The sequence below is a fragment of the Gopherus evgoodei genome, chromosome 24, assembly GCF_007399415.2.
Source record: "Gopherus evgoodei ecotype Sinaloan lineage chromosome 24, rGopEvg1_v1.p, whole genome shotgun sequence".
NCBI classification, from domain to species: Eukaryota; Metazoa; Chordata; order Testudines; family Testudinidae; genus Gopherus; species Gopherus evgoodei.
The window spans coordinates 11,133,823-11,152,028 of NC_044345.1; the positions used below are offsets into that span (position 1 = coordinate 11,133,823).

Genomic DNA, 18,206 nt, shown 5'->3' on the forward strand with positions numbered 1-18,206 from the left:
GGAAAGAGAGCAGGGAAACCTCAAGGTCCATGCCCTCTGAAGAGAACAGGAAGGGGGGTGCTTGTTTCACCTGTGGGGAACCACAGCATGTAAAGAGGCAGTGCCCTCACTGGCAGAACAGGAGCCCAGGGAAGGGCAGCATCCCAATTGGGGATGAGAAAGGGGACCCAAGCCAGGAGGAAGGGCAAGGGAGACAGAAAGAGGTGCCAGATACCCAGAGGGGTGAGATAGGCCAAAGGGTCGAGCAGGAGAGAAAGGAGAAACAGGAGAGACGGAAGAGTCCCTTAGACATCCAGCAGAAGGATGTGGGAACTTATACAGAGACCAATCGAAGGGAGCTCAGACCCTGGAAGAAGGGGTACTGGGGGAGCCAGCAGAGCAAGGGCCAGGGCTATGGGAGAGGCTGAAAGCCACTGAGCTGGCCTTACAAATAGAGCAAGATGACGCAGAGACACAGACAGGGAAAATTAGGAATACCACAGAGGAGAATGACAAATTGGCCCTCCTAGTGGAGAACCTGAGACAGGAGAGGGACACCCTGTGAACACAGCTGTGGAGGAAGCAGAGGAGATAACCTCCCCCCTGTCCCAGCAGTTGGTTTTAAGGGGGGCAGGTGTGTGATGGGGCACCTACCCCACACTAGGCTCTAAGGGATTAATTGTGCCCTTGGGAGGCTGTGCTAATCAGGTCTGGTCTGGCCCATATAAAAAAGGCTGCAGAACAGATCAGCTTCAGTCATTCCCTGGAGATTGAGGAGGACTGGCTGCCTTGCAGGCTGAGGGCAGCAAGCATCTAGGACAGGACAGGACAGGACAGAGCAGAGCAGGGCTGCAAGCAGAGACCCAGGGAGCTAAATGCAGCTCCTGGTGGGCTGCAGGGATCTGCAGGCTGAGGCCCTTTGGCAAGGGCAAAGAGGGTGCTGAGGTGACGGGGATGTGGCCCAGGGAGATCTACAGATAAGTTGGAGGGGGTGCTGCAAGCAGCGGCCATCTACAGGGTCCCTGGGCTGGAAACTGGAGTAGTGGGTGGGCGTGAGTCTTCACCACTGAGGAAGTGGCTGGACAGTGGAGTGTAGGTTCCCCAGAAAGTGGGAGCACAGAGTGTGGCATAACTAGAGGGCTGTGTCATGAAGAGGACACCGTGGTTCTGGGAGTGATGTGTGTCCCTGGAGGAGAAGTGACGGTGGTGAGATGCCACCAGGAGAGGGTGCACTGGCTAGCAGTGTGTGTGTGTGTTGGGGGGGGGGCGCAGTGGTAAAGTTGCACTGCATCACAAGCCCATTATTAAATATGTTCCCCATGTAGGTACTTAGACTGGGATCAAGTCACCCCTTAACTGCTCCATATTAAGCTAAATAAATTGAGTCTATTCACCATAAGGCCTGTTTTCCAATCCTTTAATCATTCTCGTGACTCTTCTCTACCTCTCTCCAATTTATTAACATCCTTCTTGAATTGTGGACATCAGAACTGGCCACAGGATTCCAGCAGCAGTCACACCAGTGCCAAACAGAGGTACAATAACCTCTCTACTCCAAAATAAGCTGCTCCTGTTTATGCATCCCAGGATCGCATTAGCTCTTTTGGCTACAGTGTGGCACTGGGAGCTCATGTTCAGCTGACTATCCACCACAACCCTCAGATTTTTCTCAGGCCTAGAAGGGAGTCCCTCATCCTGTAAGTGTGGCTACATTCTTTGTTCCTGCCTGTTTACATTTAGCCATATTAAAACACCTATTGTTTCCTTGCTCCCATATTACCAAGAAAGCCTGTCAATGTGTTGGTGACCTGTCCTCTTCATTAATTACCACTCCCCAATTTTTGTGTCATCTGCAAACTTTATCAGTGATTTTGTTTTCTTTCAGGAAATTAATAATAAAGTAGGGACAAGAACTGATCCCTGCGGGACCGCTCTGGAAACAGCCCCTATTGATGATGATTCCCTGTTTACAATTACATTTGAACTTTTATTCCATTTAATCTGTGCCATGGTAGTTTTAATCTTTCTAGTTTTTTTAATCAGTGTCATGTGGTACCAGGTGAAAGGCCTTACAGAAATCAAAGTCTATTACATCAGGTAGCTTTCTGGTTTTCAGAGCTTAAGTTAACATGCACATGATGTTCTGGAAGGGCCTGGCAGTGTTGGCCAGCCCAAACGCTGCATTAACAATATTTTTGGCAGTGAATTTCCCTGTTTTTAAGAACAATTGGTATGTGAGGGGGCACTACTGGGGGACTTCCTGGGCACAGATCTCCACCACTCGGCTACCAGATCTGTGGTCCTGCTTGCCACTCAAGACCTTTGGGAACTTGGAGAACCCGGTGAGGGGCCCAGGGCAGGACTTGGGTGGATGGCAGTAGGGGTGCATTTGTGGATTGCTGACCTTCCTCCAAAGTGAACACACCATTCTCACTTCCAGAAGGAGCCTAGTGTGGACTCAGCCACCACCCAGAGGGGAAGAGAACAATGTGCACAGCACACACAGCAACCGGACACTGGAGCTCAGCATCCCTGATTGTGGAGGCAGGCTTGGTCTCTAAGCCACCAGCCAGGCAGACTGCTCAGGACATGTCTTTACCAAGGCATTTCTGAAGAAGCCATAGGCCACACAGACATAAACCTCTTGTAGGCAGAAGTGATAACATTTCTGCAATCTTTCCAGCCATGTCCTTGGTAGCAGTGACTAGCAGAACGCAGGGGTTGGGCAGTGATCTACCTGTTGCGAGGGGCAGAGCCTTCCTTTTCGCCCAGCACCGCACAGAAATAGTTCTGAGAAGCTGAAAATGGGAAAAGCGATTCATTTGGGAGGCTATCTCTCAGCTACCCCTTGACAAACAACCTCTGACTGGCCCCACCCGCTCTTCCCCGCTCCTAGGGGGCCATGCCAATCTTCCTCTGCGCGTGGATTTTAGAGCACTTTGTACATTAAAAGCAGCTCATATTGCAGAGTGGGAGCTGCATCTCCATAAAATGACCACAGATTTCCCCCACTGTTGCTCCCTCAGTCTCTGTTGTGGCACTCCAATAAACACTCCCTGTACACGGTGGCTTTTAGAGAGACAAGGCGAGTGAGATGATATCTTTTACTGGGCCAACCAACTTCCAGTGGAGGTGAGAGACAAGCTTTTGAGCTGCACAGAGCTCTTCTCCTGGGTCTTAGAACAACATGGATATTAAATTCCGCTACTGATGTGGGGTGAGAGGTGGATGGGCTGTATCTGAAGAACCCTTTGGCCACATGACCCCAGACTTCCCCCACTAATGCTATGCCTGGAGCTGGTGAGACCCAGTAATTTTCAAATCTGTGTAGGCATGTTGAATCATAAAATCATAGAAATTAGGGTTGGAAGTTACCTCAGGAGGTCATCTAGTCCAATCCCCTGCTCAAAGCAGGACCAATCCCCAACTAAATCATCCCAGTCAGGGCTTTGTCAAGCTGGGCCTTAAAAACCTCTAAGGAAGGAGATTCTTCCACCTCCCTAGGTAACCCATTCCAGTGCTTCACCACCCTCCTAGGGAAATAGTGTTTCCTAATATCCAACCTAAACCTCCCCCACTGCAACTTGAGACCATTACTCCTTGTTCTGCCATCTGCCACCACTGAGAACAGCCGAGCTCCAGTCTCCTTGGAACCCCCCTTCAGGTAGTTGCAAGCAGCTATCAAATCCCCCCTCACTCTTCTCTTCTGCAGACTAAATAAGCACAGTTCCGTCAGCCTCTCCTCATAAATCATGTGTTCCAGCCCCCTAATCATTTTTGTTGCCCTCCGCTGGACTCTTTCCAATTTGTCCACGTCTCTTTTGTAGTGGGGGCGGGGGGGAACTGGATGCAATACTTCAGATGTGGCCTCACCCTCGATCTGCTGGCAATGCTCCTACTAATGCAGCCCAATATGCCGTTGGCCTTCTTGGCAACTAGGGCACACTGCTGGCTCATATCCAGCTTCTCGTCCACTGTAATTCTCAGGTCCTTTTCTGCAGGATTTTAAGCCCTTTGAAGTATCAGATGTTCTGCTCTGGGGGCAGCTTCCTGGGCACTTAGCTCATGCCTATCTCACCTGCAGGGCTGACACAGCATGCTCAGAGCATGCATGAACCCACACCAGCCTAGCCTGAGGAGGAGCATCTCTGTATCAGGGGTGAGGCCTTGGTCTGTGGGTAGCCCAGGTTCAATGCCTGCCTCTGCCTCCTGTGGAGAAGAGATTTCAGTTTGGAGCGACCCTCCAAATGATGGAGTATTCTGGGGTAGGTCTCTTACAGCTGTTTTCCACTGTGTCTAAATAATTAAGCATGCATTGCAGCAGGGGGACAAGGCCCCGCATGTCCTCCATCCCAGGTGAGTGCCTGCACAACAGGGGGATAGGGTCTCCTCTCTCTCGCTGGCCCAATGTCTTTCTAAGACATGGCACAGCTCCAATAGGAGCGATCGACAGAGCCCCACATCAGAATATGCCCTAGCTCAGTGACTGGGGCACTGTGCAGAGAGGTGGGGGATCTGAACTCAATCCCTTTGCTACAGCCCACAGGGAGGAGGTGATTGCACCTGTGCTCTCACAATCCAGGTGAGGGCTCTAACCACCAGGTAAAGGTTACAACCCCTTTGTGGTCCCTGTTCTTGCAGACGAAGGCTCAAAGCTGACATCCTGAGCATCTGCCTCCCTTTGAGGGGTAAAGCTTAGGTCATACCCTTCTCAAGAGCGCCTCCCAGTGGCTGGCTTAGGCAGCTCCGGGGCCTGGCTTTTGTGGATCCAACCTCGCTCCCTGTGCTTTGTATGGGAAGCTTGGGCAGCCAGGGCGTAAGGATCAGGCCTTTTCCTGTAACCATATTAAGAGAACAGCAGCCATTAGCTAAGAAGCAGGAAGTCACATCCTCACATTCCATCTAAATTACATTAAAACAATGTAACATCAGGCTGTTAAGAAGGAGACCCTGTCCTACTAGCACCCACTATCACCAGATAAAGAAACGGATCTTAAGATGGTTAAAGAAAACATAGTTTGACAGCATCTGTCTGGCAAGGAATCACTTATCAATAGTTGTGGCTGTGAATCCTCATTTCTTTATTGTTTTATCTTTATGGTCCCCACTTCCCTATTGTTTGTCTGTCTGGTTTCTGTCTCGTTCTCTGATTGTTTCTGTCTATTACATAATTAATTTTGCTCGGTGTAAATCAATTAAGGTGGTGGTGGTGGGGCATGACTGGTTAGAGAATTTTGTTGCAATATGTTAGGATTGGTTAGTAAAATGTTAGTAAAATGATTGGTTAAGGTACAGTTAAGCAGGACTCAAGTTTCACTATATAAACTGGGGTCCTAACGGAAGTTCTTAGGAACCAGCTCCAGGACACAGCCCCAAGATCAGAGCTGCCAGACCGCAACAATTTGCCAATGACACCGGGCAGAAACTGGAGTCCCTCAGATGGACCTGATCCTGACTGGACATCAAGAAAAGTTCATGTGTCTTATTTGGAGTGGTGAGCACTGTATGTGTAGCGTGTGCAGTCCGTTTTGGTGATTGTTAATAAATAGAGGTTAAGGATATTACTGTGTAAGGCTCTTTCACTGGTAAAAGACCCTGTAAATCTGCAAAAGATTAAGCTGAGTCCACAGGGAGAGGGTGTTTACCCAGAGCCCATGAGGGGTAAAGTTAGGAGCCTTTCATCTGGAGCCCTAGGAACGGGGTAAGGCTGTGGGGTGCCTAACTTAACCAGGTTACATCTTGAGTCCTAGGAGCTAGGTAGAGGTGAGATGTCTTACAGTGTGTGAGTAACAGCGAACTTTTTGCAGGTAAAGGAAGTGAAGATTCCCCTCGGTGGCAGAGCACCCAGTGTTAGCCATCATGATGCTGAGTGTTCAACGCCTGTGTCAGTTTGTGACGCTAACCCCGAGGGTCTCTCCTGCGGCCCATCGCTGCCCGTATGTCTAGACTGCACCCCTCCCCCTGGCCCCCTGCGGCAGTGAGTCTCAGAGCAAAGTGACTTGGGCCTGTGGCACTCAAGCTCCAGGGATAAAAATAGCACTGTAGACATTTGGGCTTGGGCTGGAGCCCAGGCTCTGAGACTTTCTCTCTTGCCAGGTTTCAGAGGCCAGGTTCCAGCCTGAGTGGGCACGTCTATACTGATCTTCTTAGCCCTGTAGCATAAGCCCTGCGAGCCTGAGTCAGCAGAGCAGATGTAGCTGTGGTATCTGAGCACCATCCATGTCCTAGCCCTTAGGGAGCCCCTCTGGCTCTGCTCCCTGTTCGGGGTGAGTGTTCCCTTGGGGGCTGGTTCTGGGGGTTGGGCCAATGAGGGATCCCTACTCGGAGCACTATTCATGCTCTGCTGGAAAGGAAGGAACCTCCTGCTCCACTGCTCCTGCTGCCCCACTCCACCCTCCCTGCATGCTCCCACCCTCTCCTGCTGTTTGATCCCAGATGTTTGGGGTGGAAGCACTCATTTCTATGGCAACAATGTGGCTGTGGCCATCACTGCAGGCTCCATCCCAGGAGCAAGCGAGTCCAGGGGACGTGTTCCTCCAGTACACCACTGTGGGAGCCCTAGATGCATGGAGCTGAGTTGGCTCTGGTGTGATGGTGGCTTGGGGCCCTAAGCATCCCAGCCAGAGCCCAGCTGGGGACTATTGGTGGCATGGGAAGCTGAAGGACTCTTGGCTGCTATGGAGCAGAGAGCAGCTGGCAGGTCAGGGGTCAGCCAGGGATCCAGTTTTGGGTCTGAGCCCTGGGAGCCCTGGGAGCCCCAGGCACAAAGGGTGGGCAGCCAGCTCCAAAGGCTACTACAGGGTGCTGCACCCCACCAAAGGATGCCTGAATGGCAGCAGGATCCATTTGGAAATGGGGAGTGGAGGGGGAGTGGATGCCGCATCTTCTGGGATGGGCTAACTAAGCCCTTCTACAAAACAGGCCTCTTAGAAGGGCTCCTGTTTGAGTGCTTTGGGGTCATGGACTTAGCCAAGGTCACAGAACTGGGGTCAGGACCCAGGCGTCGATTCCCAGCACCTGCTCTAGCCACCCAAGCGCACTGGCCCATATGGCTACAACTAATGTGGCTCCCCTCTAAGACCAGGTCTGCACTATAAACTCATCTCTTTGCTCAGGGATGTGAAAAATCCACAGGGCTTGTGTCAATAGAGCTACTGCCTCTCGCAGAGTGGGTCTCAACCGGGATACCTTTCTCCCTGGGGTACCCCCTGGAAGACCTCGGAGTTCCCCAACTCATCTAGGTAGTTTGTCAGCCTGGGGGTTGCAGCCCCGAGGGGCGTCAAGGGATGGGTGGGGGGGAGGCAAGTGCAGGGCCGGCATTAGGGGGTAGCAAGCAGGACAATTGCTCAGGGTTTTCTGCCACAGGAGGTCCCGCGAAACTAAGTTACATGCTTCAGCCGCGCTGCCTGGGTTCGGGCTTCAGCCAAGGCGCTCAAGTGAAAAACAGGCTCATGTATCACACTGAAATATAAGTACAATATTCCTATTCCAATCAATGTATTTTATCATTCGAAGGAATAATGAGAAAGTCGGCACGTTGTCAGTAGCGGTGTGGCTGTGACATGTTTGTATTTCTACGTCTGATTTTGTAAGCACATAATTATTAAGTGAGGTGAAACTTGGGGGATGCGAGACAAATCAGACTCCTGAAAGGGGTCAGTAGCCTGGAAAGGTTGATGGCCACTGTGCTAATGGGAGACCTTCTCCCAACGGTGTAGGATTGTTTTCACTGAAGCGCTGCAGTGTTTGAAGTGTAGGCCTGTCCTGACTCCTGATACGCTGTCTTGCTCCAAGGGGAGACGCCTGCACAGCCCCAGGCTGGGACATCCTGTGAAGGTGGCAAGGGGAGGCCTGCAGAGTGGTGCAGGCATGAACTAGCAGGTGAACAAGGGTTTGGGGGGCATCAGCAGAGAGGTTGAGGATGGGGGAGCGGGGTGCAAGGCTCCAGACTGGAGAATCGCTGCAGAGCTTGGGGGAAACCCAGGGCTGGAGTGGCCAGGGGCTGAGGGTCTGGATGGAGGGTGTGTAAAGGGATCCCAGGGCTGAGGTAGGAGGCGGCTGATGTGCATTGGCAGGGCTGAAGGAGGGGAGGTGGAAAAGGTGAATACGATAGTAGAGATTGTAAAAACCTTTTTAAAAATGAAAAGAATTACTCTGGCAGAATCCAATCGTTGCTCAGCCCAGCCGCTCCAAGGCCTTGCTGTCGCCCCCGCGCCATGGCTGAGATCAGGTAGGACTGGCCCAGGCACCCAGCGTCCGGTCACTGGGTTCATGGCTTCCTGTTGCAGTCACTGGTGCTCGGAGAGTTTCCAGGCAGGTGCTGCTGGTACCTGAGAGCCGAATGCCCGTGGCCCTCCCTAGCTCTGAGCACAACATGAGCCTTTGGGGGCAGCCACTGTCTTTGTTTGCAGGGAGGATTTCAGGGCCAGAATTCAACTTTAAATGCCCATGTAAAACCACAGGTGTTATCTCCACTTCCTGGACTACTCACCCTTCCTCCCAAGGTGCAGAGGGGTCCAAATCCTTTCCCTCTGGCCATCACACCAGCCCCCCCCCCCCCCCCCGCTTCCTGGTCACCCGTCTCCTGCCTCCTCAGTCCTCCCCTTCTCTTCCCCTTCAACCCAGCTCTTCTCTGCCCCCATCCCCCTTCCTATCGCTGCCCCCACAAGGGCCACACGTGGTGATGGGGGAAATCACTTTAGATTCGAGGCCAGAGGGGGCTGTTATGACCATCTGCTGAGCTCTGCCCAGACTCCAACTGGTGCCCTGGCACTGGGGGCAGGCAGCCCTATGGAGTCCTCCCAGGTGGCCTAGCATTGAAGGCAGCTTGGGTCAGCCCTCCGGGACCCCTCCCGGTTGCCCTGCTGTTGGGGGCAGGTAGCCCCATGGAGTCCCACCAGGGGCCTTGGCATTGGGGTCAGATTGGGTCAGCCCCATGGAGCCCCCCCAGGTGCCCTGGCATTGAGGGAAGGCAGGTCCCAGCTGCTGAGGCAGCTGCAGGGGCTTGGGGATGCTCATGCTGTGGTGAGCACAGGGGCTTGTGTCTGACAGGAATGGGCAGTGTGGGGCTAGAGCTAGAGCAATGGCTGGTTATATGCTCCCCCAGGCCTGCCCCCCAGCCCAGCTGAGTGGGCAATGACGGGGGCACCGCACCCCAGGGCACAGGGCGCGAGGGCTGGCCATGCTCATGCCCCTCCATGAGAGATGCTGTAGCCCAACGGTTTGTCTGATGCCCCTGCCAGCAGGACCCTCGGTGCAGGGGGAGTGCAGGGAGCAGAGACAGCCCCCCCTCCCAGAGGACGTGTCCAGCCTGTGCTGCCAGGGAGCAGCCTATGGGAGTGGGGGGTGATGGAGTCCAACTCCCATCCCTAAAGGAGGCTTGTTGCTCCCCTGGGTCCCCAGTCCGAGCAGCCAGAGCAACCCTTTGCTCCCAGCCCACGGTGTCCTGGGGCCCGTAAGCTGGGCTGGCATAGCAGCTCCCAGCCTCAGGGGGGTTGTGCCAGGGAGCAGTTCCCTGATCTCACGGTGATGGGTGCCCTTTGTGCCCTGGGGCCTGCAGCCTGGCAGAGTCCTTGCCCAGTGTATGGTGGACAGCAGCACATAGGGCCAAGCACCCCCTCAACCCCCAGCTCTGGGGCAGCTACAAACTCAGCAAGAGCAGCACTGGGGCCTGAGTAGTGCCCACAGGAGGTGGCATTCTGGGGGGACAGACAGGGCTGCCTGAGTTCATTCACCCCAAACCACCTGTTCCCCCACTTCCTGTCCTGGCTTTGGTGGGGGGTGGCAGGATCCCAGGGCAGTGGGAGCAAAGGAAGCAGGGGCTGGGCAGGGGGAGCTGCAAGGAAGAGTCAATGGTATGGGGGAGGGGCAGAGGGGTATTGGGGGAGGCGTGTGGGATGGATGGGGCAGGAATGGGTCTTTGGGGCAGGGCCAGGGATGCTGGGGAGAATTTGGTAGTGGGCGGCGGGGAGGACCAGAGGGACTCCGTGCAGAGTTCATGGTGCAGAGGTGTATGGGGGGAGGGGGGCTTGGGGAGCACCATGGGGCAGGAGTGGAGATGGGACGGGGAGGGGTCCATGATGTGTGTGGAGGGAGCAGGGCAGAGAGCGGTGCATGGTGCAGGGCAGAGGTGGGTGGTCTATGGTACCAGGATGGGGCTGGCACATGGGGTGGGGGAGTTTGGAGGGGGCTATGGTACAGGGGAGTCTGCGGGGAAGGATCCATGGAGGTGAAGGCCAAGAGAGGCACCTGGGAGGGCTGTTTGGGGCAGGGCTGAGGGAGGCAGCTGACATGGGGCGGGAGGGGTCTGTGGGGCAGGACCGTGGGAGGCACTCAGCGTGGGGGAGGAGTCCATTTGGCAGGGCTGAGGGAGGCAGCCAGCATGGGGAAGGAAGGGGTCCATGGGGCAGGGTTTGAGTCCGAGGCCCAGCCCCTCCCCCAGTCAAGTGACCTGCTTGAGCCTGGCCAAATTTGGGGAAAGAGGAAGTGCAGCCCATCCACCTGGCAGCCAGGTGTGGCCTCTGTTAATCCTGCCCGTGCCAGGCGCTGCTCTGGAGCCGGCTTTAGCTCCTGTGTCCCCATGGCAGGGGCTGCACCACAGCCCTGCCCCTCACTTGGGTGCTGGCCGGAGATCACCCCAACAGGCCCTGCTGGCTGCTGCAGCATCAGCCTCGCTGGACTTCATGCTGCCAGGTCCTGGGGGCTACGCAGAGTCCACGACCTGGTCAGCTGGCTGCCTCTCTGCCCACAGGGCCTGCAGCAGCTCATGCCACAGGGGAGGGGGCACCTGCCAACCAGAGACGAGCCGGAGCTAGGCCCAGGCCCCAGCCCTCTGGAGCCAGAGTGGCTGGAAGCAGCAGGTGCTGGAAGTGAAAGGCTGCGTGGCTCCTGGCCATGGCCAGCACAGTACCTGGCCCAGGAAAGTTGCGGTGGGCACAGCCTCAGGCCAGGAGTGAGGCTGATGGCCAGGGTGCCTGGGCCCTGCACTGCCATCAGGTCTCATCAACTCCCAGCTGCCCCAGCACCATGCAGAAGCCAAGTGCCCCACAGCAGCATCAGGCATGGCACAGCTGGCAAAAACAGGAGGATCTAAGCTCATCCATCAGCGCCAGGCTGGCCCAGGGGGGCCATAGTGCCTCCTGCACTCGCTGCAGTGCCAACTAGATCAGGGCCTGCGGCAGGACCAAGCAACCACAGGCCAGACCTGCAAGAAAAAGTGGCTTGATACCAAGTGTGTGCCTGGTCAGACGGGGGAGGGTGCTCTGCAGGGCCAGGGGCTGGGAGATGGGGCTGGGCGCGGGGCGACGGCAGGAGATGGGGCACGGTGTTCCACAGAGCCGGGGGGAGTTGGCAGATGGGGTGGAGGCTCCCTCGCCTGGCATTGGCCCGTTTCCCCTTCTGACATGGTCTGTCACTCACATGGAGGCTAAAGTCTGTGCAATTCTCTTTTTATTCCGTTACAAATGCCTCTGCCCATCCCCTGCGAGGACCCCTTGGCTCACTCCCTGTGATCCCTGGCCCAGCCCGTGGGAGCTCCTGGGGCCAGCAGGAAGGGTCAAGCAGCCTGTGGCAAGTGCTGGTTCTAAGCATGGGGCTGGACCTGGGCTCAGCTCGGTCCCCACTGGCCAACCATGTGCTGTATGAAGTGCCGGCCAGGCCTAACTGCACCTGGCAGGCTGAGTGCCAGGCCTGGGCTCCCCACATCACAGGCCCTAGGACAGCCTGGCAGACCAGCCACTGCAGGGGCCTCCTGAGTCCTGCCCCCCGTGTGCTGATAAGCCCATGGTGGGGCGTGGCATCTGCCCAGCTAGGGTGCTGCAGGGATGCCCTGCCACCCAGCAGATTCTTTGCCAGCCCAGCTGCACCAGCCCGTGCCGGAGAGCGGGGGTGTGTCCTCTCAAAGCAGTGTGGCCTGCTCAAAGCGTTCATCATAGCTGTGGCTGCTCATCCTCTGCCTGCGCTGCTTGGCAACCTCCCTGCGGCGCCGGTATGCCAGGAACTCCTCCCTCAGGGCCATGCAGCGAACCTCTGGGCTGGCAAGGGCCTGCGGTGAGCCCGACGCCTCCAGGGCATCCACTGACTTGGAGTTCCCTGGGGAGCCACTGCCGTCACCAGGAGCTTTGGTACCTGCAAGCCAGCAAAGGGGATGGTGTCAAGGGAAGAGAGGGCAGAAAGTACCCCCCACTCCAGTCCTGCCCTCCCTCACTGGGCTCCCCAGGAGGCTGCTCCAGGGCTGGGAGAAGAGAAGCAAAGAATTATTCCCAGCTGGGATCGGCTCAGCACGGCTCACATGGGCCCACCCATGGGGGCTCCCGGCTGGGATCAGCTCAGCACGGCTCACACGGGCCCGCCCACGGGGGCTCCCGGCTGGGACCGACTCAGCACGGCTCACACGAGCCCACCCACAGGGGTTCCCAGCTGGGACCAGCTCAGCACGGCTCACACAGACCCACCCACGGTGGCTCCCGGCTGGGACTGGCTCAGCATGGCTCACATAGGCCCACCCATGGGGGCTCCCGGCTGGGACTGGCTCAGCACAGCTCACATGGGCCCACCCACGGGGGCTCCCGGCTGGGACCGGCTCAGCACGGCTCACGTGGGCCCGCCCACGCTGGCTCCCGGCTGGGACCAGCTCAGGACGGCTCACATGGGCCCGCCCACGGGGGCTCCGGGATGGGACCCGCTCTGCACGGCTCACATGGGCCCACCCATGGGGGCTCCCGGCCGGGACCGGCTCAGCGCAGCTCACACAGGTCCGCCCACGGGGGCTCCTGGCTGAGACTGAGCAGCACCAAATGGCAACCCCATGGGGTTACAGGGCTCTGACTCCAGCAGGGGATAGGTGAGGACCTAAACTGGGCCTGGTGGCCTCCTGTGTGGTGGGGTGGGAATACGATCCTGTGATCAGCTGCCTCACTGCTAGGCCTGGAGCAGGGACATGGGAGGCTTGGTCTGAAGCCAGCCCTGGGTCAGAGTGGGAATTTTTTTGTAATATTTTGTATTAATACTGTATGTGCCTCACTTTCCCTTAGGTGGTGCATGGTTAACTAGGAGGTGGGAAAGTGTTGTTCAGCTGACAGGTCTCTACTTAGAGATCCAGGTGTGACTGATGCCTGGCTATGTGGGGCCTGGGGCCTCATGCCCATGGAGAGTCTGAGAAGACAATGGCCTCTCCCACTGCCCGGACATTTGGCACCTAGCAACTAACGACCATGGATGGCCCACCTTCTGCAGGAAGCCAGCCAAGTATGATCAGCTGGAGAACAAAGGCCCAGTGGGGTTGTTAAGTGTGGGCTGCTGAAAGCAGCGGGACTAAAGAGGGGTCAGAGGTCTCTGTGCTGGCCAAGATGGACCATGCTGTAACTTTCTGTTTCTCTGCATGCCTCATCCTGGAGGGGAGGGCCTGTGTCAATCCCTGGGATACACTGGAGGCCCTTGGATCCCGAAACACAACACAGACTCTGCTCACCTCCCGTATGGAGATGCAGCCACCTCTGGAGTAGGATGGGGCAGCTGTTTATACTCACACCCTTGTGCCCCTGTACAGGAGTCCAGGGCAGAGAGTTAGGGAGGCCGCACAGGCACCTGGAACAGCAGGGAGGGCTTGTGGGGGCAGGACTCTGGGACTTAGGCGGCCAGCCCCACAGACAGGAGCACCCTGCAGCACCGCATGGCACCGCCCGAGACCCTGCTCACTCACTCTGCCGCTCCAGCTCCCGTATGCCGATGGTGGAGACGGGTCTCTTGGGGTCCCCGCTGCGGTACAGCTGCAGCGCATCCAGGATGTCTGACTCCAGTGCAAACTCTGAGTCCCACTCGTAATTCTCATCCACAGACGTGTTCCTCCTGCTGGGCAGAGGGCAAAAGCGGGCGTTAGGAGCTGGGGCACTGATGTGGGACAAGGCCCAGTGCTGGGGGGCAGGGGAGGGCGGAGAAGCAGGGGGGATGCTGACACACAGGGCTGGCTGCCCCACTGCCATGCTCAGTGTCGGGGAGACAAGAGCAGGGGGGACACTGCCCCAGTGCCATGCCCAACACTGGTTGAAGGGAGACCAGAGAGGATCTTGACATGGGGCTGGCTACTGGGGGGGGCGAGGGAGGGGGAGGGAGGCAGACTCAGGTTGCAAATGTTCTGACTGAGGCTGTCAGGTCACAGGGTGTGACCCTAGTAGGAGATGACACTAAGCTGGGGGGAGAGGTAGATACGCTGGAGGGTCGGGATAGGGTCCAGAGTGACCTGGACAAATTGGAGGATTGGGCCAAAAGAAATCTGATGAGGTTCAACATGGACAAGTGCAGAGTCCTGCACTTAGGACAGAAGAACCCAATGCACTGCTACAGGCTGGGGACTGACTGGCTATGCAGCAGTTCTGCAGAAAAGGACCTGGGGATTACAGTGGAGGAGAAGCTGGATATGAGTCGGCAGTGTGCCCTTGTTGCCAAGAAGGCCAACAGCATATTGGGCTTTATAAGTAGGGGGCAATGCCAGCAGATCGAGGGACGTGATTTCCTGCTATTCAACATTGGTGAGGCCACATCTGGAGTACTGTGTCCAGTTTTGGGCCCCACACTACAAGAAGGATGTGGGAAAACTGGAGAGTCCAACAGGGCAACAAAAATGATTAGGGGGCTGGAGTACATGATTTATGAGGAGAGGCTGAGGGAATCTGGATTATTTAGTCTGCAGAAGAGAGGAATGAAGGGGGATTTGATAGCTGCTTTCAACTACCTGAAAGGGGTGGGAGTTTCCAAAGAGGATGGAGCTTGTCTGTTCTCAGTGGTGGCAGATGACAGAACAAGGAGCAATGGTCTCAAGTTGCAGTGGGGGAGGTTTAGGTTGGAATTTAGGAAAAACTATTTCCCTAGGAGGGTGGTGAAGCACTGGAATGGGTTACCTACGGAGGTGGTGGAATCTCCATCCTTAGAGATTTTAAGGTCAGGCTTGACAAAGCCCTGGCTGGGAATACTTAGTTGGTATTGGTCCTGCTTTGAGCAGGGGGTTGGACTAGATGACCTCCTGAGGTCTCTTCCAATCCTAATATTCTGTGATTCTCTGTCCCAGGGCAGCTTCATGCTTCCCACAGGGGGTGACAAGCGACCTTCCAACTCCAGGGCCCTAGGTCTGGCATTGCACTCAGCAGGCCCCCAGGGACTGGCCGCCCCTGGGTCCAGCAGGGTGGGGCCATGCAGTGCAGGATGGGAGCGAGGTCCCAATGCCCCATCCATCCTAGACCCAGGGCATGGCTTGGGCCCAGGGCAACACCTCATGGACAGGCCCAGGAGCACAGCCTGCTGCTGGGCTTGACTTGGGCTCTGTGATGTAGCCCACCATCTTCCTCACTCCCTCCCAGCTCACTGGGCTGGACTCTCCCTGCCGCTCCCCAGGCCAGCAAGCGAGCCTCCCCCCCGGCATGGGAGTGATGGGCCTTCGTGTGCACTGGCGTCAGCAACGGCACAAGGCTACACAGCAGAGCCCCAGGGCTGGGGCGGTGACTCTGCCCGGGCTGCTGGGGTCACCTCTAGCCTCCCTTCCCCATGGGGCACACATGCTGCTCCGTGGGCCACATGAGGTCACACACTGCCCCACAGCTAGATCTGCCACTCTGAGCCACAAAACCCAGGGCATCCGGGATGGGCCTGAGCCCGTAACACTCAACAACTGGCAGCACAGAGCACCGGGTGAGTGAGCCGAGACGGGCGTGGAGTTCCCCCCACTCCCACAGTGCCCTGGGGGAGTGAGCCGAGCCGGGCACAGAGTGCCCCCCCCACAGCGCCCTGGGGGAGCGAGCCGAGCCAGGCACAGAGTGCCACCCCCACAGCGCCCTGGGGGAGTGAGCCGAGCTGGGCACAGAGTGCCCTCCCCATAGCGCCCTGGGCGAGCAAGCCGAGCCAGGCACAGAGTGCCCCCCCACAGCACCCTGCGGGAGTGAGCCGAGCCGGGCGTGGAGTGCCCCCCCACAGCGCCCTGGGGGAGCGAGCCGAGCCAGGCACAGAGTGCCACCCCCACAGCGCCCTGGGGGAGTGAGCCGAGCCAGCACAGAGAGCCGCCCCCACAGCACCCTGGGCGAGCGAGCCGAGCCGGGCACAGAGAGCCGCCCCCACAGCACCCTGGGCGAGCGAGCCGAGCTGGGCGCGCAGTGCCCCCCCACAGTGCCCTGGGTGAGCGAGAGCTGGGCACAGAGTGCCCCCCCACAGCACCCTGGGTGAGTGAGCCGAGCTGGGCACAGAGTGCCGCCCCTACAGCGCCCTGGGGGAGCGAGCCGAGCCGGGCACAGAGTGCCCCCCCACAGCACCCTGGGCGAGCGAGCCGAGCCGGGCACAGAGTGCCCCCCCACAGCACCCTGGGCGAGCGAGCCGAGCCGGGCACAGAGTGCCCCCCCACAGCGCCCTCAGTGAGTGAGCCGAGTTGGGCACAGAGTCCCCCCCCACAGCACCCTGGGCGAGCGAGCCAAGCTGGGCACAGAGTGCGCCCCCACAGCACCCTGGGCGAGCGAGCCGAGCCGGGCACAGAGTGCCCCCCCACAGCGCCCTGGGGGAGTGAGCCGAGTGGGGCGCGCAGTGCCCCTCCAGCGCCCTGGGGGAGCGAGCCGAGCCCGGCATGGAGTGCCCCCTTGCAGGGCTGGAGGCTTGTGGCTAGCCAGACCCCTTTCCCAAAGGAGGTGCACCTGGGTGAGCAGAGAGCAGCAGGTGGCTGCAGCCAGGTGGATGCTCAGGAGCCAGAAGCCTGAGGAGCTGCAGCTGGCTTGAAGCAGTGGCTGTAGGGACCCCTTCCAGCTCCTGCAGAGACACTGAATTGTGCCAGCTCTGGGAACCCCCCAGCTAAGGGAGGGACACACTGGAGGGCCAGGACACAGCTGATGACTGAGTAAAGTGGAGCCCGGTGGGAAATATTAATTTCCTTTGGCCTGAGTTGGGTTTGAGGAGCCCTGAAAAAGGGGAAAGCTGGGGCAGGGGCTGTAGAGCCACCTCTGGCCATGAGAGGGTGCTCAGGTGTGATCCCATAACACACCCCAGACAGGGCCACATGGTGTCCCTGGGCCCGGTGCCACCGCTGGCCTGGCCTGGGCCAGACCTGACTCGCTCCCCTGCAACCATAGCACAAGCCAGGAGTCCAGAGCAAGCTAGGAACACAGCAGCAGCTGACACGGTGGCCACTGGGGGGCAACGGACGCTCTGGTGACAATCCAGGCCAGGGGCAGCACAGGCCTGCACGCCCCATGGCCCCACTGACCTCCAGCAATGGTGGGAGCTGACTGTACGGGAGCCAGGAGACCTGTGCTGGGGGGTGGCGTGCAGGGCATGGATATAAGCTCTGCTTCATTTGCTGAGGGGCTTCCCTCAATACACCCAGTGAGGCCCACAAGGCAGCTGGCTGCTAGGACGGCATCAGCCCCGGGATCCCTGACACCGACAAGCTGCTCCCAGCTGGGTATCTGATACTGTGTTCACCAGTCTCAGTAATGCACCCTAACAGGGGGCTGCTGCTAAAGCAATCAGCAGTGATGTGCCCTTTTTAGGGTTCAGAGTTAACACCACCTTGAAGCGGCTAGAACAGTCCCCCTGCTCTCAGAGCTATTGGTCCAGGCTGCCTGCAGAGCAACAGGCCAGTTACACCTTGTGGCCAGCGTGAGGGCTCTTGGTAGCCAGGAGGCTCAGACATTTCCCATAGCGATGAAGAGATTCTGGAGCTCAAACATGAAACTACTTTAAGAATCAGCATCAGTCTGGCCACGCTGCAGGCTCATGGCTCTTACCCTCTCGGGGCTTATGCTGCCCCCCAGGCCTCTCTAGCTGGTTGTTCTGGGGATGTTCGAGAGATCTGGGGGGTGAGGTAATATCTTTTATTGGACCAACTTCTGTTGGTAAGAGAGACAAGCTTTCGAGCTACACGGGGCTGGGAAAGGTACCCCCAGTGTCACAGCAAAATACAAGGGGGACCAGAGAGTTTAGCATAAGTAGTTAACACACTCGTTACCCCGCTCCAGCCTAGGGAGGAAAGGAAGGTGCAGGAGAAAGCAGCTGGGGACAGGGGAGTTCTTAGTGGGAAACAAATTGGTGTAATAAGCTATCAGTCCAGTGTCTCTGCCCAGTCCATGATTTTCAGAGTCTAGGGCAGACTGCCCCATGCCAGGTCTCCAGGAATTTCACAGCCTTTGAGCTCCCTCTTCACCCCATGGACCAGCCACCAGCACTGTATGCCGCTCTCTGCAGGGGTCTGGCAGGCTCCC

At 57.5% G+C, this 18,206-nt stretch overlaps 1 protein-coding gene across 3 annotated transcripts in view; it reads right to left on the reverse strand.

Annotated features, from left to right (window-relative positions):
- Positions 1–11,419: 11,419 nt before the first annotated feature.
- IGSF9 (immunoglobulin superfamily member 9) overlaps positions 11,420–18,206 on the reverse strand; it is a 64,279-nt gene continuing 57,492 nt past the window's right edge. For 2 of the 3 annotated variants that reach the window (XM_030542287.1, XM_030542288.1), the window contains exons 20-21: positions 13,679–13,827; positions 11,420–12,105 (exon numbers count right to left, since the gene is read on the reverse strand). In XM_030542287.1, the coding sequence (XP_030398147.1) occupies positions 11,876–12,105; positions 13,679–13,827 (379 nt within the window). In that variant the 3' untranslated portion in view covers positions 11,420–11,875. The remainder of the gene's footprint in view (positions 12,106–13,678; positions 13,828–18,206) is intronic. The other variant, XM_030542289.1, reaches the window with a different exon arrangement.